General features: G+C 36.8%; 1 protein-coding gene across 22 annotated transcripts in view; it reads right to left on the reverse strand.

Moving 5' to 3' along the window:
- Positions 1-27,515, reverse strand: part of RPS6KC1 (ribosomal protein S6 kinase C1) — a 211,674-nt gene that overhangs the window by 112,441 nt on the left and 71,718 nt on the right. For 20 of the 22 annotated variants that reach the window (XR_642595.3, XR_001898922.3, XR_001898923.3 and 17 more), the window contains one exon: positions 24,403-24,765. The exons of the other annotated variants lie outside the window; for them this stretch is intronic. Coding sequence is in view for 15 of the 20 variants with exons in the window: in XM_003918804.4 (XP_003918853.2) it covers positions 24,403-24,765 (363 nt within the window). In the remaining 5 variants the exon portion in view is untranslated. The remainder of the gene's footprint in view (positions 1-24,402; positions 24,766-27,515) is intronic. 22 annotated transcript variants of the gene reach the window in all.

Here is a 27,515-nt window from a genome sequence, read left to right on the forward strand (position 1 = left end):
AAGCAGTGCTTAGAGGGACGCTAACAGCTTTAAACACCAACATTGAAAACAAGATATCAAATCTATAACCTAAGCTTTTACCTCTTAAGATAAATTCTAAAAAATAAAAAGCAAACCATATAAAAGAAAACAGGGAAAGGAGAAAAAAATGAAACAGAATATAGAAAAAATATAGAGAAAACAAATGAAATTTAAAAAATTAATTCTTCAAAAAGATCAATAAAATTGGTAAACTTTCAGGTAGACTGACCAAGGAAATCAAAGAGAAAACAGAACATACTCATCACTCCCAAACAATTCCTTATTTTGCCTTTATTTTTAAAGATATTTTCACTGGGTATAGAAATCTCAGTTGACAGGTTTTTTCCACCTTTTTCTCTACTCAGAACGATTAATTGTCATCTTTCTTACATTGTTTTCAACACGAAATCTGATGACATTCATATGTGTGTTCATACATGAATTGTCTTTTTTCTTCTGCCTGATGTTAATTTTAAGGTTTTCCCTTTATCACTGGTTTTGAGCAATTTGATTATCATGTGCCTTGGTGTAGTATTCATGTTTCTTTGCTTGGGGTTTATTGGACTTCTTGGACTTACGAATAGTTTTTATCAAATGTGGAAAGCTTTCAGGCATTATTTCTTCAAATATTTTGTCTCCCCCTCTCCATTTTCACATGTCCCAGTTCCATATACAGAAATAGTTCTACAGCTCAGTGAAGTACTTTTTTTTTTTTTTAATTTGTAAAAATACTTTTATCTCATTGTTTCATTTTGGATAGTTTCTATTGCTATGTCCTCAAGTTCATTAATCTTTCCTTCCGGAAAATTTAATCTGCCACAGATCACAACCTTTGTATTCATTTCTGACACTGTGGCTACTACCTGTAGAAGTTCACTTTGGTCTTTTGTAATTCTTCCATGTCTCCACTTCACTTTTTCAAGATAATAAACAAAGTTATAACAACACTTAAAGCCCTTGTCTGATCATTCTAACATCTATGTCAATTCCCGGTAGGATCAGAGTGATTCATTTTCACTCAATTAAGGGGGTATTTTTCCTGCTTCTATGCATGAATGGCAACATTTTATTTCATGCCATCCATTTTGAATTTTACCGTGTTGGGTGGTGGATTTTTTTTAACTACTATCAATATTTTTAAGCTTTGTTCTAGGATACAGTAATGGTTCTTGAACATAGTTTGATCCTTTTAGGTCTTGCTTTTATGATTTCAGAGAGTGGGGACGGTGGAACAAGATAGCAGAATAGAAAGCTCCACCAATCATCTCCAAGCCCACAAGAACACCAAGTTAACAACTATCCACACAGAAAAAAAACACCTTCATAAGAACCAAAAATCAGGTGAGCACTCATAGTACCTGGTTTTAACTTCATATTACTGAAAGAGTCACAGAAAAGATACAAAAAAAGCCGTCCTGAATTGCTGACGCCACCCCTGCCACCCCTAGCAGCAGCAGCATGGTTCAGAGATGTCTGTGAGAGCGTCTGGGGGAGGGAGAAGACAGCAACTGTGAGGTACTGAACAGCAACTGCTGTCCTGTTAGAGCAAAAAGGAAAACACCCACCCAAGATGGGAGCATTTAAACCAACTCTAGCCACAGGGGAATCGCTGATCCTAGTGGTCAGAAATTGAGTGCCTGCAAACCTCACCAACAAGGGCTACCGCACTCTATGCCTCCAAGTAAATTTGAAAGGCAGTTGAGACCATAAGGATTGCAACTTACAGGCGAGTCCTGGTACTGAACTAGGCCCAGAGACAGTGGACAGGAGGACACATGGCATACTGAGACACCAGCTGAGGCAGTCAAGGGAGGGCTGGCATCACCAGCCCCTGAACCCCAGGCTGCACAGCTCAAAGCTTCAAAAGAGGCGCCATTCTTCCACTTGAGGAAAGGAGAGAAAAGTGGGGAGGACTTTGTCTTGCATCTTGGAAACTACCTCAGCCACAGCAAGATAGGGCGCTGGTCAGAGTCGTGGGGTCCCTATTCCAGGTCCTAGCTCCCCGACATTTCTAGACGAACCTTAGGCCAGAAGGGAACCTGCTGCCTTGAAAGAAAGGACCTCGTGCTGGCAGCATTCATCACCTGCTAACTAAAGAGCCTTTGGACCCTGAATAATCAACAACGACGATAGCCAGGTACTACACTGACGGCTTCAGGCGAGCCTGTGAGACTTGCAGACTTTAGCTGAGACTCAGCACATTACCAGCTGTGGTGACTACAGAGTAAAACTCCTTCTGCTTGAGAAAAGCAGAGGGAAAAGTAAAGGGGACTTCGTCTTGTACCTTAGATACCAGCAAGGCCACAGAAGGGTGGAGCACCAAGCGGGCACTTAAGGTATCCCAATTCCAGGTCTTGACTATTGGACAGCATTTCTGGACCTGCCCTGAGCCAGTGGGGCGCCCGCTACCCTCAAGGGTGAGTCCCAGTCCAGGCAACATTTACAACAAGCTGACTTAAGAGACCCTGGGACTTAAGAGAATGCCAGCAGTATTCTGGCAGCAGTCCTAAGGCCTGGGGTGAGTGGCTATGGGGTAGGGCTTGTCTGCCTTCAGAAAATGGAGGGAAGAGTGGGAAGAACTGCATCTTGCGGTTTGAGTGCCACAAGAGTGCAATACAACAGAACACCAGGTAGCCTTCCACGGTTTTTGACTCTAGTCCCTGACTCCCCGACAGCACTTCTATATCCATGAAGGGGCTGGGGGACTTCCTCACCCTGAAAGGAAGGACACAGGGCTGCCTGGCTTTGCTGCCTGCTGACTGCAGAGCCCCAGGGCCTTGAGCAAACATAGGCAGTAGCCAGGGAGTGGTTACAACAGGCCTTGGACAAGACCCAGCACTGTAATGGCTTCAGGTCTGACGCAGAGCAGTCATAGTGGTGGGGGCCCCAGGGGTGCTTATGTTACTCCACCTCCAGCTTTAGGTGGCTTAGAACAGAGAGAGAGACTTTATATGTTTGGGAGAAAATAAGGAAACAACAAGAGTCTCTGACTGGTAATCAAGAGAATTCTCCCTGATCTTGTCCAAGACCATCAAAGTAGCTGGTGCCTCTAAGAGTCTGAAAGAACCATAACGTTACCAGGCTTGTGGTGAGCCCTAAAGCAGAAACAGCTTAGATCACAACACGCAAGTCCTTTCAAATGTCTGGAAAGCCTTCCTAAGAATTACGTATTTAACATGCTGAAGGAAAAAAAAATGTTTATCCTAGAAGAATATATCCAGCAAAAGTATCCTTCAAACATGAAGGAGAAATAAACACCTTCCCAGACAAACAAAAGCTAACAGATTTCAATACCAGACCTGTCCTACAAGAAGTGCTAAAGAGAGTACTTCAATCAGAAAGAAAAGGACATTAATAAGCAATAAATGATCACCTGAAAGTACAAAACTCACTGGTAACAGTAAGTACAAAGAAAAACAACAAATATTGTAACACTGTAATGTGGTGTGTGAACTACTCTTATCCTAAGTAGGAAGTCTGAATGATGAACCAACGAAAAATAGTAACTTTTCAAGACACAGGCAGTACAATAAGATAGAAACAACAAAACATTTAAAAGCTGGGGGACAAAGTTAAGGTGTAGAGTTTTTATTAGTCTTCCTTTTGCTTCTCTGTTTATACAAGTGTTAGTTGTTATCAAGTTAAAATAATGGGTTTTAAGATATATTTGCAAGCCTCATGGTAACCTCAAACAAAAAAACATATAATGTACATACAAAAAAATAAAAAGCAAGAAACTAAACCCTATTGCCTTCACTAGAGGAAGACATGAAGGAAAGAAAGAAGAAAGACCACTAAACCACCAGAAAAAAATAACAAAATAGTGTAAGTCCTTACTTATAAATAATAACATTGAATGCAAATGGACTAAACTACAATCAAGACATAGACTGGCTGAATGGATGAAAAAACGAGACCCATGAGTCTGTTGCCTACAAGAAACACACTTCACCTAAAAAGACACAAACAGACTGAAAATAAAGAGATAGAAAAAGATATTCCACACCAATGGAAACTAAAAAATATTTTCTGATATATTTGTATCAGACAAAATAGATTTCAAAACAAAAACTATAAGAAGAGACAAACAAGGTCACTATATAACGATAAAGGGGTCAATTCAGTGAGAGGATATAACAATTTTAAATATATCTGCACCTAACCCTGCGGCATCCAAAAACATAAAGCAAATATTATTAGAGCTAACAACAGAGATAGGCCCCAATATAATAATAGCTGGAGACTTCACCCTGCTTTCTGCATTGGACAGATCTTCCAGACAGAAAAAGCAACAAAGAAACATCAGGCTTAATCTATACTACAGATCAAATGGATCTAACAGGTATTTACAGGACATTTCATCCAAGGGCTGCAAAATCCACATTCTTTGCCTCACTACATGGATCATTTCCAAGGACAGACCATATGTTAGGTCACAAAACAAGTTTTAAAACATTTAACAAAAATTGAAATTATTTCAAGGATCTTCTCTGACCACAACAGAACTGGAAATTAATGACAATAGGAATTTTGGAAACTACAGAAATACATGGAAATTAAACAATATGCTCCTGAATGATCAGTGAGTAAATGAAGAAGTAAAGAAAAGAACCGAAAATTTCTTAAAACAAATCATAATGAAAACACAACATCCCAAAACCTATGGGATAAAGCAAAAGCAATACTGAGAGGGAAGTTTACAACTACAAGTGCCTACATCAAACAAGAGGAAAAACTTCAAATGAACAATCTAACAATGCATCTTACAGAACTAGAAAAGCAAGAGCAAACCAAACCCAAAATGAGTAGAAAAAATAATAAAGATCAGAGTAGCAATGAATGAACTGAAATAATACAAAAGATGAATGAAACAAAAAGATCGATTTTTGAAAACGTAAGCAAAATTGACAAACCTTTAGCCAAACTAAGAAAAAAAAGAATATACAAATAAATAAAATCAGAAATGTAAAAGGAGACATTATAGCTGTTACTGCAGAAATTCAAAGGATCATTAGTAGCTAATATGTGCAACTATATGTCAATAAATTGGAAAGTCTAGAAGAAATGGACAAATTCCTACTTACATACAACCTACCAAGATTGAACCAGGAAAGAACACAAAACCTGAACAGACCAATAACAGATAATGAGATTGAAGCCACAGTAAAAAGTCTCTCAGTAAAGAAAAGCCCAGGAGCTGATGGCTTCAATGCTGAATACTATCAAAAATTTAAGGAAGAAATGATACCAGTCCTACTCAACCTATTCTGAAAAATAGAGGAGGAGGGAATACTTACAAACTCATTCTATGAGGCCAATATTACCCTGATATCAAAACCAGACAAAGACACATCAAAAAAAAAAAAAAAAAAAAACATAGGCCAATATTTTTGATAAATATTGATGCAAAAATCCTCAACAAAATGCTAACAAACTGAATTCAACAATACATTAGAAAGATCACACATCATGACCAAGGGGATTTATCCCTTGAGATGCAAAGATGGCTCAACGTATGCAAATCAATCAATGTGATACATCATATCAACAGAATGAAAGATAAAAACCAAATAACTATTTCAACGGATGCTGAAAAAGCATTTGATAAAATTTAATGTCCCTTCATGATAAAACCCCTCAAAAAACTGGGTATACAAGGAACACACCTCAACCTAATAAAAGCCATATATGACAGATGCAAAGATAGTATACTGAATGCAGAAAAATTGAAGCCTTTCCTCTTAGATCAGGAACACAAGAAGGATGTCCACTTTTACCACTGTTATTCAACATAGTACTAGAAGTCTTAGCTAGAGCAATCGCACAAGAGAAAGATACAAAGGACATCTAAACTGGAAAGGAAGAAGTCAAATTATCCTTGTTTGCAGATGATATGACCGTGTATTTGGAAAAACTTAAAGATTCCACAAGATAATTATTAGAACTGATAACAAATTCAGTAAAGTTGCAGGATACAAAATCATTGTACAAAAATCAGCATTTCTATATGCCAACAGTGAACAATATGAGAAAGAAATTTAAAAAGTAATCCCATTTACAACAGTCACAAATAAAATTCAATATCTAAGAATTAACCAAAAAAGTGAAAGAGCTCTACAATGAAAACTATAAAACACTGATGAAAAAAAAACTGAAGAGGAAATCAAAATATGGAAAAATATTCCATGTGCATGAATTGGTAGAATCAATATTGTTAAAATGTCCATATGACCCACAGCAATCTACAGATCCCATGGAATCCCGATCAAAATACCAAAGACATTCTTCACAGAAATAGAAAAAACAACCCTAAAATTTATATGGAACCACAAAAGATCCAGAATAGCCAAGGCGATCCTAAGCAAAAAGAAAAAAACTGGAGGAATCACATAACCTGACTTCAAATTATGCTATAGAGCCATTGTAACCAAAACAGCAAGGTACTGGCATCAAAACAGACACATAGATCAGTGGAACAGAACAGAGAACTCAGAAACAAATCCACACACCTACAGTGAACTCATTTTCAACAAAGGTGCCAAGAACGTACACTGGGGAAAAGACAGTTTCTTCAATAAATGGCACTGGGAAAACTGAATACCCATATGCAGAAGAATGAAATTATACCCCTATCTCTTGCCATACACAAAAATCAAATCAAAATGGATTAAAGACTCAAACTCTAAGAACTCAAACTATAAAACCACTACAACAAAACATTGGGGAAAATCTCCAGGATACTGGTTTGGGCAAAGATTTCTTGAGTTATACCCCACAAGCACAAGCAACCAAAGCAAAAATGGACAAATTGGATCACATCAAGTTAAAAAGCTTCCGCACAGCAAATGATACAATCAAAAAAGTGAAGAGACAGCCCATAGAATGGGAGGAAATATTTACAAACTACCCATCTCACAAGGGATTAATAACCAGAATATGTAAGATGCTCAAACAACTCTATAGGGAAAAAAATCTAATAATCTGATCAAAAAATGGGCATAAGATATGAACAGACATTTCTCAAAAGATATACATATGGCAAACAGACTTAAGAAAGGGTGCTCAACATCACTGATCATCAGAGAAATGCAAATCAAAACTACAATGAGATATTATCCCCGCCCAGTTAAAATGGCTTATATCCAAAAGATGGGCAATAACAAATACTGGTGAGGATGTGAAGAAAAGGGAACCCTGGTACACTGTTGGTGGGAATGTAAATTAGTACAAGCACTATGTTGTACATAGTTCAACAGTTTGGAGGTTCCTCAAAAAAAAATAAAAATTGCAATCCCACAGCTGGGCATGGTAGCTTACACCTGTAATCCCGGCACTTTGGGAGGCCGAGGCGGGCAGATCACGAGGTCAGGAGATGAGGCCATCCTGGCTGACAAGGAGAAACCCCGTCTTTACTAAAAATACAAAAAATTACCCGGACATGGTGGCGGGTGCCTGTAATCAATCCCAGCTAAGGATGAGCAGGAGAATTGCTTGAACCCAGGAGGTGGAGGTTGCAGTGAGCCAAGATCCCACCACTGCACTCCAGCCTGGGCGACAGAGCAAGACTCTGTCTCAAAAAAAAAAAAAAAACAAAACAAAACAAAACAAAATGTAATCCCACTGCTAGGTATATAATCCAAAGAAAGGAAATCAGTATATCAAAGAGATATCTGCACTCCCAAGTTTACTGCAGCACTATTTACAATAGCCAAGATTTGGAAGCAATCTATGTGTCCACTGACAGATGAACAGATATAGAAAAAATGGTACATATACACAACAGGGTACTATTGAGCCATGAAAAAGAATGAGATCCTGTCATTTGCAACACCATGGATGGAACTGACAATCATTGTGTTAAGTGAAATAATCCAGGCACAGAAAGACAAACATTGCATGTCCTCACTTATTTGTAGGATCTAAATATTTAAAAAAAAAAAAAAATTGAATTCATGAGCACACAGAGTAAAAGAATGGTTACCTGAGTCTGGGAAGGGTAATTGGGGGTTGCGGGGAGGTGGGATGGTTAACATATACCAAAAAAAAAACAAAACAAAAAACCAGAATGAATGAATAAGACCTACTATTTGATAGTACAACAGGGTGACTATAGTCAATAATAACTTAATTGTACATATTTTTTAAAAACATAGAATGTAATTGGATTGTTTGTAACTCAAAGGATAAATGCTTGAGGGGATGGACACCCCATTCTCCATGATGTACTTATCTGATTGCATGCCTGTATCAAAACATCTCATGCACCCCATAAATATATACACCTACTATGTACCTACCAAACAATCGAAAAAAAATAAAATTATATATATTTTTAAAGTCTTGTGAGAATGAGCCTAATTATTATTCCACAGTATTATTATTCCTTCTATGTATTCTATCTAATGCCACATACTTGAGGTTTCTGAGACTACTTCTTAGGAAGACACTATTCCCAGCCCCGTGTGAGCAACCAGAATTGAGTCTCGTAATCCTTTTGGGATATCTTTTTTGGTCTTGAATAGCTTCCCCACACGCATACACTAATGAGTACTCTGTGTATATTCCAGGAGACATTACCAATCTCTGTACTATTATCTCTCCTCTAGACAAGACACTGGACATCAGGCAATAATTCTAAATATCATATCCTGCCAGCTCTAACTACAAACTCTAACTTCATTCTTCCTAGCCTCTCAACTTCATCTTCTTAACTCAGAGGTTCTGCCAGGATCCAAATGGCTTACTTTTCCCTGCACCACAACCTAGAAATTCAAGACAGCAACCTGAGACAATTGTGAGCCTAACTTCATTTGTTTCCTCTCAGAAATCACTGTCTTTCATTACCTGATATCCAGTGTCTTGAAAATCATTGTTAAATATATTGTCTGGTATTTTTAGTTACCCATCTTGGTCAGCAGTATAAATTTTTTTTTTTTTTTTTTTTTTTTTTTTTTTTTTTTTTAAGATGGGAGTCTCACTCTGTCACCCAGGCTGGAGTGCAGTGGCACGATCTCAGCTCACTGCAACCTCTGCCTCCCGTGTTCAAGTGATTCTCCTGCCTCAGCCTCTCGAGTAGCTGGGATTACAGGCACCCACCACCATGCTGAGCTAATTTTTGTATTTTTAGTAGAGATGGGTTTTCACCATGTTAGCCAGGACGGTCTCGACCTCCTGACCTCGTGATCTGCCTGCCTCAGCCTCCCAAAGTGCTGGGATTATAGGTGTAAGCCTCCGCACTCGGCCCTAAATCTTTTTTTTTTTTAAAGTGACTACTAGAAAATTCAAAATTACATATGTGTTGATATGATTTTTCTATTGTACACTGCTGTTGTAGACAGTTATTAAAGTATGTAATCCTGAAATCACCTAAGGAGAATAGGGTAAAGAGCCTAAGAAGGTTGATAACCAAGTCACGATGAATTTCAGCATTTAAAGATCAGGTGGGGAAGAAGAAGCTGGCAAAGTAGACTTAGAAAGGTCAAGAAACGGGGACAGGTGCAGTGGCTCACACCTATAATCCCAGCACTGCAGGAGGCTGGGGCTGGAGTACTTCTTGAGGCCAGGAGTTCAAGACCAGCCTAGGCAACACAGTGAGACTCCCATTTCTATGAATTTTTTCACAGCTGCAATCCCAGCTACTCTGAAGGCTAAGGTGGGAGGATCACTTGAGTTCAGGAGTTTGATGCTACAGTGAGCTTATGATCGTGTCACTGTACTCCAGCCTCAGCAACAAGGCAAGACCCTGTCTCTAAAAAATAAAAAACTAAAGAATTCCAACTGCCAGAAAATTAAACAATATGCTTATGCTATTTATGACATACTTCTAAGTAATTCACAGGTACAGGAGGCAGAATAATGAGTGGACTCTTGAAGATGTTCATGCCCTAAGCCCAGAACCTGTGTCTATGTTATTTTATGTGGCTAAAGAAACTTTACAAATGTGATTAAGGTTAAGGGTTTTGATATAGGGCAATTATCCTAGATTATTCACATGAGGCCAATCCAATCATATAGCTCCTTAAAACCAGATAAACTTTCCTGGCTGAGGATCACTGTGAAATGTAACTATGAAAGAATGGTCAGAGCAATGCAAAACTATTGGCTTTGAGATGGACAAAGGGGACCATAAGCAAAGGCATGCAGGTGGCCACCAGAAGCTAGAAAAGGCAAGAAAACAGTTATTTTTATATGCAGTTTCCAGGGAAAATTGCCCAGTGTGGTTCATGTCAGATTTCTAACCTACAAAACCATAAAATTAAAAATTTGTTTCAAAAATCATTAAGTTTATGTTAAGTAGTTATAGCACCAATAGAAAACTAATAAAATGAGATTTAAAAATCAAAACAAAAAATGAAAAATATTTTGAACTGATAATAACTAAGGTTTGACATATCAAAATCTATAGGAGGTAGCTAAACAAATACTTAATGGAAAATTTAATAAGCCTAAATGTATATGGAAAAAAAGGCTGAAACTCAAAGATGTAATCTTCTAACTCAAAAATAAAAAAAATGCTCAGACTTCATGTAAGTAGAAGGAGAGAAAGGAATACAAATCTGTAAAACAGAAAACATAGAACAGCAAAATAAACGTTAATTCTTTTGAACATTAAAAAACTGATAAAATGCTAACATGAGTGACTAAGAAAACAATATGTAACAAACAACCAAAATCCAGAAAAATTCAACAGACATCCAGAAGATTAGGAGATACTATAAACTCTTCTACAATTAAATTTCACCTTTTATGTGAAATAGACAAATTTCTTGAAAAATAAAACTTGCTGAGTTTCACGAAAGAAGAAATATATACAATAGTTGAATATCTACTAAAGAAATTGAATCTACTATTAAAATCCTTCCCATAGAATATGTTAAGTATAATAAATACACTGTTGATATGAAGAAGAATGACCCTATATTCTAGAGATATAAACTACACAGGGGTAGTAAAGGCCATGATGCCTTTAACTTACTTTTAAATTTGCTAAATATACACAATCTATGAAAAATAAAAATACATATACAGGCATATCTTTGGAGATATTGTAGGTTCTGATCCAGACCACTGCAAAAAAGTGAATATGATAATAAAGCAAGTCACACATTCTGTTTCTCAGTGCACATAATAATTACATTTACACCATTCATAGTGTACCATGTGTGCAATAGCACTACGTCTTTAAAAACAATGTACATACCTTAATTTAAAAATATTGCTAAAAAATGCTAATGATCATCTGAGCCTTCAGTAAGTGGCAATCTTTTTGCTTGTAGAGCGAATACTGCCTTTATGTTGCTGGCTGCTGACTGATCAGGGTAGTGTTTGCTTAATCGCCATCTACTGGATGGCAGCCCAAGCTTCAACATCAAAAATACTTTGCAACCCTGTGAAACCAATGCCAAGAATTCAGCCACAAGCAAAGACCCTTTACAAACTTTCATCCACCCGAAAACATCCAGAAATAAAGCCAACTGACCATACTCAAATTACACCACAGTTAAAGGAAGATCAGCCCACACAGATGAGAAAGAACCAGTGCAAGAACTCTAGCAACTCTACGAGCCAGAGCGTCTCCTTACATCCAAAAGACCGCACTAGCTCCCCAGTAATGGTTCTTAACCAGAAGAACGTAAACAGATTAAATGCCCCAATTAAAAGGCACAGAGTGGCAAGTTGGATAAACAGCAAGACCCAACTATATGCTATCTTCAAGAGACCCATGTCACATGCAGTAACACCCACAGGCTCAAAGTAAAGGAATGCAGAAAGATCTATCAAGCAAATGGAAAACAAAAAAGAGCAGGGTTCCCATTCTCATTCCAAAAAAAACTGACTTAAAATCAACAATGATCAAAAAGGACAAGGACAGGCATTACATAAGTTCGATTCAACAAGAAAACTTGACTATCCTAAATATATATGCACCCAACAATGGAGCAACTAGATTCACAAAACAAGTTCATAGAGACCTATAAAGAGATTTAGATAATCACACAGTAATCCTGGGACACTTCAACATTCCACTGATAGAACTAGATAGATAATTGGGGCAGAATATCAGCAAATATAATCAGAACCAAAACTCAACATTTGACCAAATAGACCTAACAGACATCTACAGAACACTCCACCCAACAAAACTAACGAGAGAGAAAAAAAAAAAAAGATACAACATACCAGAATTTCTGGGACATAGCTAAAGCAGTGTTAAGAGTAAAGTTCACAGTGCTAAACATCTACATTAAAAAGTCAGATCTCTTGGCTGGGCACGGTGGCTCACGCCTGTAATCCCAGCACTTTGGGAGGCCGAGGCGGGCGGATCACAAGGTCAGGAGATCGAGACCACAGTGAAACCCCATCTCTACTAAAAATGCAAAAAATTAGCAGTGGCAGGCGCCTGTAGTCCCAGCTACTCAGGAGGCTGAGGCAGGAGAACGGCGTGAACCCGGGAGGCGGAGCTTGCAGTGAGCCGAGATCGCGCCACTGCACTCCAGCCTGGGGGACAGAGCAAGACTCCGTCTCAAAAAATAAATAAATAAAAAACAAAAATAAATAAAAATAAAAAGTCAGATCTCAAATAAGCAACCTAATGTCACACCAAGAGAAACCTGAAGAACAAGAACCACTCCCAAAGGTAGCAAAATAAAAGAAAGAAACAAAATCAGCAGAACTGAATGCAATGGAGATGAGAAAAACCACACAAACTATTTTTTTAAGTTGGTTCTTTGAAAGAATAAATAAGATTCACAGACTTCTAGCTAGACTAAAAAAGAAAAAAAGGGAAAAGATCCAAAGAAACACAATTAGAAATGACCAAAAGGACATTACTACTGATCCCACAAAAATTCAAAAAATAAAAATAAAAAAATCTTCAGAGACTATTACCAACACCTCTATGCACACAAACTTAGAAAACCTAGAAGAAATGGGTAAACTCCTGGAAACATACCACCTCCCAAGACTGAACCAGGAAGAAACTGAATATCTGAACAGATCAATAATAAGTTGCGAAACTGAATCAGTAATTAAAAACCTACCAAACAGAAGGCCCTGGACAAAATGAATTCATAGCCAAATTCAACCACATGTATAAAAAAGAGGAGGTGGCCAAAGGTAGCTCACGCCTGTAATCCCAACACTCTGGGAGGCTGAGGTGGACAGATCACCTGAGGTCAGGAGTTCGAGACCAGCCTGGCCAACATGATGAAACCTCATCTCTACTAAAAATACAAAAATTAGCCATGCATGGTGATGGGCGCCTGTAATCCCAGCTACTTGAGAGGTTGAGGCAGAAGAATCACTTGAACCCAGAAGGGGGAGGTTGCAGTGAGCCAAGATCACACCATTGCACTCCAGCCTGGGCACCAAGTGAAACTCTGTCTCAAAAAAAAAAAAAAAAAAGGAGGTCCTATCCTACTGAAACTATTCCCAAAAAAACACAAAAAAATCAAGGAGGAGGGACTCCTCCCTCATTCTATGAGGCCTGCATCATTCTGATACCAAAACCTGGCAGAGACACAATGAAAAAAATTTCAAACCACTATCCTTGAAGAATATAAGATGCAGAAATCCTCAATTAAATACTGGCAAACCGAATCCAGCAGCACATCAAAAAGCTAATCTACCATGATCAAGTAGGATTTATTTCTGGGATGTAAAGTTGGTTCAACATATGCAAGTCAATAAATGTGATCATCACATAAACAGAACTAAAAATGAAAACCACATGATCATTTCAATAAACACAGAAAAGGCTGTCGATAAAATTCAACATCCCTTTTTGTTAAAAATCCTCAATGAACTACTCATCGAAGGTACATACCTTTAATAAGAGTCATCCATGACAAATCCACAGCCAACATCATACTGAATCGACAAATGCTGGAAGCATTCCCCTTGAGAACCAGAACAAGACAAGGATGCCATCTCTCACCCCTCCTATTCAACGTAGTACTGCAAGTCCCAGCCAGAGCAATCAGGCGAAAGAAAAATAAAAAGCATCCAATAAGAAAAGAGGAAGTCAAATTATCTTTCTTCCCAAGGTACTACACCTAGAAAACCCCATAGTCTCTGCTCAAAGGCTCCTAGATCTTATGAACAACTTCAGCAAAGTTTCAGAATACAAAAATCACTGCACAAAAATTAGTAGCATTTCTATACATCAATCATGTCTAAGCTAAGAGCCAAATCAAGAATGTAGTCCCATTCACAACAGCCACAAAAATAATAAAATACCTAGGAATACAGCTAACCAGGGAGGTAAATGATCTCTACAATGAGAATTACAAAACACTGCTGAAAGAAATCAGATATGACACAAACAAATAGAAAAGCATTCCATGCTCATGGATAGAAGAGTCAATATTATTAAAATTACCATACTGCCCAAAGCTATTTACATATTCAATGCTATTCCTATCAAACTATTCATGACATTTTTTCACAGAATAAGAAAAAAAATTCTAAAATTCCTTTGGAATAAGAAAAGAGCCTGAATAGCCAAAGCAATCCTAAGCAAAAGAACAAACCTGGAGGCATCACACTACCCAACTTCAAATATACTACAAGGGTACAGTAACAAAAACAGCATGGTAGTGGTACAAAAACAGATACACAAACTAATGAAACCCTTCTTTATTTCTTGGTTATGGAACCCAAAACACCTATAACTATCTGATCTTCGACAAAGCCAACAACAACAAGCAATGGGGAAATGATTGCCTATTCAAAAAATGGTGCTGGGATAACTGGCTAGCCATATGCAAAAGATTGAAAATGGACTCTTACTTTTTACCATATATAAAAACTAAAGATGGATTAAATTCTTAAAAGTAAAATCTAAAACTATAAAGACCGTAGAAGAAAACCTAGGAAATACCATTCCACACATAAGCCCAGGAAAAGACTTCATGACAAAGACTCGAAAAACATGTGCAACAAAAACACTGACAACTGGGCCTAATTAAACTAAAGAGCTTCTGCACAGCAAAACAAACTATCAACAGAATAAACAGACAACCCATAGAACAGGATAAAATATTTGCAAACTATGTATCTGACAAAGGTCTAATATTCAGAATCTATAAGGAACTCCAATCAACAAGTAAAAAACAATCCCATTAAAAAATGGGCAAGGACATGAACAGACATTTCTCAAAAGAAGACATACAAGCAGCCAACAAACATATGAAACATGCTCAATATAACTAATCAGTAGAGAAATGCAAATCAAAACCACAATGAGACAGCATCTCATACCAGTCAGAATTGCTGTTATTACAAAGTCAAAAAATAACACATGCCGGTGACATTGCAGAAAAAATGGAATCCTTATATACTGCCAGTAGGAATGTAATTCTTATATACTGCTGGTGGAAAGCAGTCTGGAGATTTCTCAAAGAACTGAAAATAGAACTACCATTCAATCCAACAACTCCATTACTGGGTATATGCCCAAAGATATAAATTATTCTACCACATGCACATGTCTTTACACATGCACACGTTTATCACAACACTATTTACAATAACAAATACATGAAATCAAGCTAGATGCCCATCAATGGTGAACTGGATAAAGAAAATATGGTACAGATATACTACAGAATACTAAGCAGCTATTTTAAAAAAAAAAAGGAGAACATGGCCTTTGCAGCAACAAAAGATGGAACTGAAGGCCATCATCTAAGTAAATTAATACAGGAACAGAAAACCAAACACCGCATGTTCTCACTTACAAGTGGAAGCTAAACATTCAGCACACATGGACCCAGAAGAGAACAGTAGACACTGGGGCCTATTTGAGGGTAGAGGGTGAGAGGAGGGTGAGGACTGGAAAACTAACTACCAAATATTACACTGATTATCTGGGTGACAAAATTATCTGTACATCAACCCCTGTGACACACAATTTTCCCGTGTAACGAACCGGCACATGTACCCTTTAAACCTAAAATGAAAGTTGTGAAGAAAAAAAAGAAAATGGCCCCAAAAGACTTGCTCAATACAGTGCTGCCACAAACTTCTATTTGGTTTAAAAAAAAAAAATCCGCAAAGTGCCACAAAGTACAACGAAACAAGGTAAGCCTGTACATAAATGAATAAATATTAGCAATTAAATCCAATGAGATATAAAAAGGATAATGCATATCACAACAAAGTAAAGTTTATTTTAGGCATACAAAAGTAGTTGAACATTCTGAAATCAATCTGTGTGAACTCTTGGGCCTAGAGGACAACAGTGGCCACCAAATTTCAGATGTCTCCACATAACCTCTAAGAAACAAACAAAAAACCAAGAGTGCAAATAAATCCACATATGACTCATATTTTCAGCACCACTAGGAAACAAAGATACCATGACCTTTGGATTATCTGTAAATAGAAAAACAAACCAAATTACAATAGCACTCCCAGGGCCCCCCATTACAGGCCAATGGATGTGGTGACCAGAGGAAGAAAAGCTTAAGAGATTCCTTGGTGGGTGGGGGAAGGGAGGAAAAATATATATATACAGACACACACACATATATATATATATATATAGAGAGAGAGAGAGAGAGAGAGAGAGCGCGCGAGCGCAAATTGAACTTAAACCAACACAGGTTGGCATTTGATAGTTTAAAAACAGGCTTTGGCCGGGCGTGGTGGCTCACGCCTGTAATCCTGGCACTTTGGGAGGCCAAGGTGGGCAGATCACCTGAGGTCAGGAGTTCGAGACCAGCCTGACCAACATGGAGAAACCCCATTTCTACTAAAAATACAAAATTAGCCAGGCGTGGTGGCGCATGCCTGTAATCTCAGCTACCTGGGAGGCTAAGGCAGGAGAATCCCTTGAGCCTGGGAGGCGGAGGTTGTGGTGAGCCGAGATTGTGCCATTGCCCGGCAACAAGAGTGAAACTCCATTTCAAAAAAATAAACATATAAATAAAATTTAAAAATAAAAAAACAGGCTTTATAGACTCGAAAGTGAAGAAAATAAAAAGTGAGAGCCTTGGTAAAGCCTTCCTATTGGGGAAAATCAGATATATAGAAAATGAGTGATACCTCTTCAAGGTGTGGCAGTAAAAGGCCAAAGGGAAAGAAGAAAATGAGAGAAAGGTCAGGATCCTACAGAAATAAAAGAGAAACAAGACCCCAACCCATTCCCCATCATCATCATCCATAATGGAAATTGCAGAGAAGAGGGTGGAAACAACAGAAAGCAGGTTCTCAAAACTGGAACTCTGCCCTTGTAAGGAATGGGAATAGAAAAAAGCAGACCTGAGCCAGGTGCCATGGCTCACACTGAAGTCCTGGCTTTTTGGGAGGCTGAGGCAGGAGGATTGCTAGAGGCCAGGAGTTCAAGATGGTCTGCGCAACATAGCAAGACTCCTTCTCCAAAATATTTTTTAAAAGAAAAAGCAGACCTCTTCCACTCAACACCGTTAAAGATCAGAATAATAATTACCTTTGAAGAGGGGAGATGAGGAAGCTTCTAGGGTGCTGGTCAAATTCTGCTCCTTGATCTGGATGCCAGTCACATGGGAGTGTCACGTGTGTGAAAATACATTCAGCTATATGGTTACGATATTTCCTTTTCTGTATATATACCATACTTCCGTTAAAAGTTTTTAAAAAACAGATATCATGCCTGTTCTCTAGAGAATTATCATCTAAGAAACATACAAGAGAACACACATGAACAACCAAAACAATCATTTTTGTTTTTTAAGGCCAGGGGAGAAAGGATAATAAACGGCACTGTTGGGCCATGACAGATAAGCAGAAGATAACATTTCAATGTGTTTTGTTTGTTTCTGCATAACATCCCTTCCTCGTTTTGATCCACTCCTTCCACATTCCATGGTTATGCTGTTCAGTTCATGCGGTTCATCAGGGATAGCTCTGTCTACCTTCCCAGGGACGACCAAATAACCTATGCCTAATCAGGTTACAAAGACAGAGGTGAAAGCTATGTGATGCATGCCAGGCCAATCCTCCCTGGGGCTTTCACTGGAGCTATGAGGGAAAATACCCTCTTCCTCCAGGATCCTGAGGACAAAGTCTTTGTAAACCTGGAGCTAGTCGGGGGTTATCTTTCATGCCATGAAGACAAAATCAAACAAGAGAAAGGGGATAGCAAGTACAGGGTGGCAATGGAGACAGGCAAATAAAAAGACAGACCTGTTGGCATTTCTTGAACACCTGAATTGAGCTATATGTAATCATTCATGTGGAATAAAACACTATTTTTCAGATGGACTAAAACAATGTTTTCTATATGAGCCTCTTTGAGTTGGTTAGGTTTTTGCTACCTGGAGCTGAAAATCTAGTCTTAACACAAAACCTGAAAGAGAATTACCTGAGTATAGGCTAATTTAAAAAGCAACTCTTTTCATTTGTGAATATCGAGAACACAGAATCTAAAGTCTTCTCTCTGAACCTATGAAATAGTTCCTTCTGAGTTCACTGCATTAGTAACTGCTTTCTCCTATTGGCAGACACTTCCTGGATCAATTGAAGAAAGGAAAAAACAGAATGCTGATGAGGAGGGAAGACAGAAGACTAAGTGGCATATTTAAATCATTTCAAATCTCTATTTTTAAAAATCTTAATTAGACTGATTTAAAATGCTTCCTTCTAGCCAGTTTCAAAACAGTTAAGATCTGAAAAATTCTCAACTAAGGCAATTTATTAAACCATAGTGAAAAGTACACATTTTATTTTAAAACAGAAAAGGCTGCAGAAAATTTTCATGACATTCAGGTCACAGGTCACAACTGAAGGAAAAACTAAAATAAAATAAGAAATATTCTGTATTTGTTTAATACTCCTCCCTATTGAAAAATAAGATCTCTAACTTCCAGACGGAGACGGATAGAAGGCTCATACCTCAATAAGCAGTCCCTCTTTTCCAAGTATATTACAATGATAAACAAAATACATAAGAGACACCAAAAGGCACAACTGGGTTCAAACTTAAGATAAAAATCTCTGTGGCAAGTGGGATTTATCCTAGGAATTCCAGAGTGGTTCAATATAAGAAAATCAATGTAATATACCACATTAACAGAACAAAGAAGAAAAAAAGCATGTGATTGTTTCAAGTGATGTAGAAAAAGCATTTGTCAGAATCCAACACCCTTGCAAGAGAACATACAGAAAACTAGGAATAGAATAGAACTTCTTCAACATGATAAAGGGCGTCTATGAAAAACCAACAACTAACATTATATTCCATGGTAAGACTGAAATCTTTCCCCCTAAGATATCAGGAACAAGACAAGAATGTCTGCTTTCCCAATGTTCTTGTACATTGTACTGGAAGTTCTAGCCAGAGCATTAGGTGAGAAACAGAAATAAAAGCCATCCAAATTGAAAAGGAAGAAAGAAAACTACCTCTATTCTCAGAATATAATCTTATACAGTTGCCCTTCAGTATCCACAGGGGATTGGTTCTAGGATCCCCTAAATACCAAAATTATATGACTTGCTTCCCTCTATGAAACCTAAACTTACTACCTTTTTCATATATCCATCTATTTCCAAAGCCAAAAACTTTATCCTTTGGGTTTCTAAATATTTGAATAACTCTTATTCATGGAATAAATCAATGGTCCAAGCTCCACATAAGGTCATGGTGTTTGAAATACATCTGGACATCCCTGACAGCCTAGCACACATCTACCCAAGAATAAACTATAAAAAAATGGTTTGGTACTGCTTATTATACCATTTACCAGAACGAAAATGTTTGCATCTCTTATCTGAGTACTAATATTAAAAATAGTCTCTCTGGTCAAAAATACCAATAAAATCTTCAAAGAAAAACTGGATATCAACAATATCCAGAAATATATTATGAAATTTCACTCATAATGTATGCAAGAGAAGAGAAGAGGAGGGGAAAGGAGGTAAAAGGGAAGGAGAGGGGAAGGGAGAAAATGAGAAAAGAAGAAAAGAAAAAGAGTGAGAAAGGCAGGGGGAAATAATGGGGCATTTTTTAAGTGGGGCATTAACATCAAGTTAAGTGAAAAGCAACAGGTATGACTACGGCAGCAAATCTACCAGATATTTTCAACAAGATATACAATACAAAATCATGGGTCATATTAGCATGCTATTAACAGAAACATCTCTTCTTGAAGGGCCACTGCTCAATTTTCTTTTATATTTTTAGAAAATAACCATTTTATATTCCCTATTACAGGGCCAGGTACATATAAGAAATAAATACTTGTTGAACAATCAACTAGACGAATAGATGGCTGAGTGAAAACAAACAAATCGATAGAAAGAAAAACGACAAATACTCAAAATAAGAAAGTTTTCAAATATTCGACAATGGAGAGGATTTCCCACTTCTCCATTTTAAAATGCTAACCTAATTAGGGGGAACATGTGAGAGGTAGTACAGCACAATACGAAGAAGACACGATTAAGGCTCAGAAAAGGCCTAGATTAAAATTGTAGCTCAACTTTTACTGGCTTGTGTCCTTGAGCAAATTGCTTAATTTATGTAAGTCTTAGTTCTCTCCACCTATAAAACAGGGATCACAACATCTACCTTACAAAGACATCAAACCAGTACTTTTGGCACCTGGAACAAACTACACAAAACCAGCTCTCAAATCAACTCTGTAATTCATAATGTAGCCCACAGATGGGTGTTACTAACAATGCTCGCCATCTGGTAGCTTCCTGTTTTAAATAATTATTCTTGCTAACTAGGTGCCAAGCTTTTAGAATCATTATATTAAATGTTTGCACCCTCTAAATGTTGGTGTCCTTAGACAAAGTCCAGTATGGCCAGTCATAGTTCAACTTACAGGGTTCTTTTGAAGATTAAAAATAATGTAAGAAAAATACCTTGTACAGTGACAGGAATGTAATAAATTACTTAAACATTTTATTAATACCTTTATGTAATCCATTTGTCACTTTATATTATCACAACAACTCCAATAAGCCCACACACAGATTAATCATATCAGCCACTTTCAGTAATATATAAACAAGATGGACAGGAAAGTGTGATATATATTGCAACATCCTTTTCAAAAATTCAAGTTGATTCCTTCAACTCTGACTTTTGGATTTTCTGTCTTAAATCCAGAAAGACCTGAGAATTTAGAAGAGTAGACAGTACCTTCATTCCAAGAACCATTTCTAAAAGGCAGTAAGTGAAGTGTCAGGTTCAAAGAGAATTCAAAGTTATCACTATCAGGGTATACTTATTCTCTGCCGGATGGGCAAAGAGAGCTGTTGCTATTGTGTTTTGCATGTGGTCTCAGCTGTGCAAATACCAGTTAAATAAGAAAAACATCAAGCCATCTTTATCAGACCTACTAACAACCCAGATAAACTTCTTTAGGATGAATAGTTTAGTAACAAAATAACAAAATTTGCCAACCCACAAGAATCTTTGTATAAAGCACTACTTAGCTCTGAAAGATTATTTTCTCTGAATTATCAGATATCCAGAAATACTTTTTTTATTATAAGGCATGCCAATCCATGCCAATAAAGGTCACAAGAACAAATGTTATGAAGAGTTCAATTTAAATGATTCACAGGTTTTACTGGCTATAGAGATATTTAACTAATAGTTTTGTCACCCTAGAACAAACTTCACCCAAGGAAACATCTCTTCTGAGCATAAAGGTCAAATCAAGCTCACAACTAGAGCCCCCAGTTTCCCCAGAAATTGAAGGATAATGTCCATATGTCTGTCAGATGGTGACTAGTATGCTAGTACAGAATCCATGTACTGGAAGCACTGTCCTGACCTTACATTTGACACAGGGTCAAATGTGTAACCAGGAGGACTGAAACAAAGGTTCTTTTATATACCGGTTAAAAATTAGATTTCTATGATTGTGGTTCCCATAGTTTGTCTGAATAAAAATTGATCACATTATGAATAAACAATAAAAGACTAAAATCAATTTAGTCAGTTATTAACTTCTGGAATTGTGACATATTAACAACAGAAACCAATCCAGAGCAGGAATGGATATTGTGGTTTCAAAAAGACAAACATGCATTAAATAGGAGATATATGTTTAAATGGTAATGCTCCTTACGATAGCAGTCTAGTAGGTTTGGTATCAAGTTCTAGTGGAGAAATAATTCATCACCATAATCAGCAAAGTAACTAACCAAATGACACATTATTTGTTATTTTCTGACATGCATCTATAATTCTCATTCTGAAGCACAGATTTCTATTTTTCTGGTGCCATCAAGTGGTAACATTATGAAATGTTCTAAGATTAAATGCAAATAACTTAGAAAAATGTCACACTGACCACACTGATGTGTTTTGTCAATTAAACACCAGTGATGTTTTAGCACATAATTATCTGAAAAGAAATGGAAAAATGTCAGAGTGGAATTTTTTATAACTCATACCAATTTTAAACTCCCAACCTAAAATAAGAGTTAAGGCAAAGAATAAAAATGAATAATCTTTAAGACCAGAATGCTCCACTAGCAAACAAAAATACCAACAGATGGCCGGGTGCGATGGCTCACGCCTGTAATCCCAGCACCGTGGGAGGCCGAGGCAGGCAGATCACCTAAGGTCAGTAGTTCAAGACCAGCCTGGCAAACAAAGTGAAACCCCGTCTCTACTAAAAATAGAAAAATTAGTCGGGCATGGTGGCACACACACGTAGTCCCAGCTACTAGGGAGGCTGAGGCAGGAGAATCACTTGAACCCCAGAAGCAGAGGCTGCAGCGAGCTGAGATCACACCACTGCCCTCCCGCCTGGGTGACAGAATGAAACCGTATCTCAAAAAAAAAAAAAAAAACCAAAAAAAAACCCTAACATTATAAAACCATTTGAAAAATAAAATTAGGATGAAAATGATCTTTCCATCAAAGCAGGAAAACAAGTAACTTCAAAATTAGATTATCAATTAGAAATCTTAAAAGTGATAGCTATTATATAATCATGACAAAATTAATGAGAAATGAATTTAGAATCAATTATTTGAAACTGTGTTAACAGGTTCCAAAGAGTTATATCAGCAACTTCAGTAAGACAATAACTAGTGAAAAAAGAAACAAGACTCCAGCTCCTCTTATTGCTCTACACACAAAACATTAATAGCTGTTTGATCCTCGGGCCCACCAAAATTAAGTAGCAATTGTGAAATCTGAATTCCCAGTAGAAGATGGCAAATTGAACACATTTCTTTAGCTATTCTCCCTCCAGAAACTCTACTAACACGGCAGTCAAAAAAATTATTTAAGACAAAACCCCATAAGGACAAAGAAACTGAGAAGGTAACAGCGACAAAATTTTAGAATATAAAAGCTGCCATGGGAATATAATTTAAAAAAAAAAAAAAAAAAAAAAGGTAGATGGATGAGAGGTTACTGAAAGAAAATCAAGAGAGTTGCCTGATTTGCATGGCATGGTAAAACGCTCCAAAAATTCAGGAATTGTTGGCATCAGGAAGTGGGCGTTAAACCTAAAAATAAGAGAAATGGTCAAAATCCTGGTTAAGAGGCAGTTAGGACCCTCCATAAACAGGCAGGTACACCATTTTATAAAACTGAAAGTTTATACTCCAGAAATTACAAAAGGCTTCTGGACTACAGGATACTAGGCATAATGAGAAGTACTGTAGTTAAAAAATGTTAGCAATACAGGAGACTGACAATCTGAATGGTACTGACAAATCCAAGACCACAGAACAATGAAAATGATGATTTTCTGTAAATGAAACCACTGGAAGAATGTCAGTATCAATCTTTGAATACTGCATCTAAAAAGTCATGTAACTAAACGCAGAATGCTTCATTGTGCTTCTATAAGGAAAAATTTAAGGGTTAAAACAATAGCTAATACTTCAAAAAAGTAAGTTCTATATACAGATGTTCAGTTACATTCAGCTCTACATGTCCCACATCACCTCCATTAATTAAATGAGAACTTACTACAATTACAGAGAACAGAATAGTAGGCAAACCCAAGAATCTTTTATGCTCTTAGTTTAAAAATCCATTTCATTTTGTCTCTTCAGGTCATCAAGAATCTCTGTGAATTACTCCTGAGAGAGATGAAGGCCAGTAAAACACTGCCTTTTCAAGTCAGAAAAGAAAGATTATTATTCATACAAGAGACTTCGAGACATGTTGACTTTTTTTTAAATCCTGTTTTTGTGGATTAATTGATTAAAAATAGAGGGTTAAGCACCTCCAATAATGTCTAACATCTCATGGAACTTAAAGTATATACCCATACATAGGTCTTTTAAGCTTCAGTAATTTCTCATTTTCAGTATTATTTCCATAAGACTAAACAGAAGATATATGTATGTAATTTTTTCCCATGTACCAACAAAAGAGCATGCCAAAACATATTAATATACATAAAATCATACCTTGAACACCTTCTAGGAGTAAATCAACTCCCTTCCTATAAAAATCAGAAGCAGCTTCATAGTCATCTTCTTCTTCCTTTTTTAAAGCCAGCTTTATTAATTCTCCTGCTTTCTCCAAATAATCTCTCTTGCCAAGCCTGGGTTTTAAACTGCCAGGAAAGAGGCTACGACTTTCCCGTTCTTCTTCTGTTTTGCTCTGTTCACTGTCAGAAGCAACAGCCCCTAGTGCTGAAGAATCCGAAGAAAGATTGAGACCAAAAGTTCTAATGGGAGAATTTTGATTGGAAGCCATTCCATCATCTAATTCAGCAAGAGAATCCACATCAACAGTAAGAGATATCAGATCACTGTCACTGGAGAAGCCTAGAAATATGATCACAATAGTAAACAGATATTAAATTGAGAATCAGCCAAACGAATACAAATCATACTAATTATTCATTTTTCGTATTATCCAAGTCAATTTGGAAGGCTGTAATTTACTGATGGAAGTCAGTGTCTAGCAATTTGTTTCGGCTTAGTCCATTCACTTTACTGTCTCTCTGTAACTCTGGAAGACAACTTCTTGCCTTAATCATCAAACTAAAATTGAAGACAAATCTTTATCTAGTTTGGTTGTCAAAAAGAACCTTTACCACAAGATCCCGTAAGCTATTTACAGAAAACTGCTGCCTGTACACACAGTTGCTATAAATAATAGCATTTTGATAAAGGAAAAAGTACTTGAATTTCAGTGCTCTCTCTTTCTCTTTTTTTTTTTTTTTTTTTTTTTGAGGACAGCACCTTGCTATGTTGTTCAGCTGCACTCCAACTTCTGAGCTCAAGCAATCCTCCTACTTCAGTCTCCTGAGTAGCTTAGATGGAATAAGCCACCAAGCCCAGCTCCAGCTCTTAAAACTCATTATGTGACCAATAGCAGGTTACTTGATAGTATTACTCATTATGTAAGACTTTAAACGAGGAATAGAGTGAATGCATATAAAGCATAATAGACTATCATTATAACTTTTATAACAATTATATAAACAGGTTGAATATCCTTCATCTGAAATGCTCGGGACAGAAGTGTTTCAGAGTTCAGATTTTCAGATTAGAGATACTCAACCTGTAAGTATATAACAACTATACAATGTGTCCTCAGAAGTGTGCTTTTAGGTAGCCATCCATATCTGGAAAATGTATACTATTTAGCATTTCTTAAAGACTGAATTTTTAGACATTTTATCTTAACCTCTTCTACAAGCTTTTGGAAAGGTATTTTTCCACCTTAGTTTTCAGACAAAAAATAAGTAATAGGTGCTACTGAACTATTTAGCAGTGAAAATTCCTTCTCCTAGTTCATATAACTGACATCATGGTAAACGAGCATGATCTATAATACATATCAAACTTTCTGCTCTCAGGACTGCCTTTTATATTCTTCAAAATCATTGCGGACTCTACAAAGCTTTTGTTCATGTGAATTGTATCTGTGAATATTTATTAAATACCAATATTGATATTTAGAAAAGAAGTCTAGAAATGTTTAAAATAAAGCATTAAAGCCCCATTACATGGTAACATAATTTTTATGAAAAATTACTATATTTTCCAAAACAAAAAAAGTTAGTGAAAGAAGTGGCATTGTTTCACATTTTTGTAAATCTTGTTAATGTCTGGATTAACAGAAGATAGCTAGACTCTCATATCTGATTCTGCTCACAATCTGTTGTCATATGTTGTTTCGGATGAAAGATATGAAGGAAATGTCACATAGATAATGTAACTGAAAAAGAAACAAGTATTAGCCTTTTCAAATAATTATGAATATTGTTCTCTGATACTACACCAAAACTCAACAAGTGACAGTTTTTTAAAGTTTAGTTGTAATGTGGAATATAAAATCCTATGAATGAAATTTTTGTTTCTGTTACATTCAAATCCACTGGTCTCTCTTGCACACTGAATGGATCTTTCACCTGTGCATGAATTTATAACATCACCCATTGGTCATCCTGAAAATATTGGTTCCCTTAGTTACAAAGATCTTCCAAATGTTGACAGCACATTTCATTATCCCAAAAAATTACATGTCAACATTTCATTATCTACTAATCTCATCAGAACATTCTTTAAGTACTGGGAAACTGTCAAACCCAAAGTGGCAGACAGAGGTTATCGGAAAATCCTAATTTTGAATCGAAAACTCCAATTTTATTATTGGCAACAAATAATATCAGTTGTTTTCCTTGAAGTGTCAGCTAACTTCACTCCCTTTCAAGAAAAAATGGGCCAAATACACAAGTCTGAATAATGACAGTTTGTCAATTGTTCTTTTAAGCAAAATGGTGACCCATGAAAAAACCAGCTAGTTCAGCTAATGGCTCAAACAACTGCACAAGTGCTTTTCCTCCCGACGACCATGGTAGTTCAGGACGCAGGGTGCTTTATGTATAATTCTCGTTCTTTCACACAGCATATTAAAAAGATAAGTAACAAGGGTTAAGATTTAATAAAATTAACAGTTTCTACTACTTAGGAAAAATTAGCATTGGTTTTATAAGTATGTGTAATGAGTACTGTTACAGTTTGGTGACACTGCCTTGATTCATGCCCAAGCACAGCAGTTTCACCTACCACGGCTTTTGCATCATCGGGGCAAATGTCACCATGGTGAAAAGACAAAGAATGTTCTGGCATTATGATCAAAATAGTTTTGCTTTATGAACTCCCTGAAAATATCTCAGAAACACCCAGAGATCTGAAGATTACATTTGAGAGTCAGTGATCTATATCATTAAATAAGATTGACAACAGAGTTATATAAAAACTAGTTTAGAAATAACTATGAGATCCACATTCACCACTGAACGTTATCTGCCAAGTTTCTCAGAAAAAAAATTAAAAAGAAAATGATTTCCTCAGGATTATATACTAAATCAAAATTAAAAGTGAATTAGACTATACAATTCTAGATCAGGGATCAGCAAGCTTTTTCTATAAAGAGCCAGAAAGTAAATTATTTTAGGCTTTGCAGGCCATATGTGGTCTCTGTCACTACTCAACACTGCCGTTATAGTGCAAAAGCAGCCATAGACAATATATAAATGAATAAGCACGGCTGTGTTCCGGTA

The sequence above is a fragment of the Papio anubis genome, chromosome 1, assembly GCF_008728515.1.
Source record: "Papio anubis isolate 15944 chromosome 1, Panubis1.0, whole genome shotgun sequence".
Classification (NCBI taxonomy): Eukaryota; Metazoa; Chordata; class Mammalia; order Primates; family Cercopithecidae; genus Papio; species Papio anubis.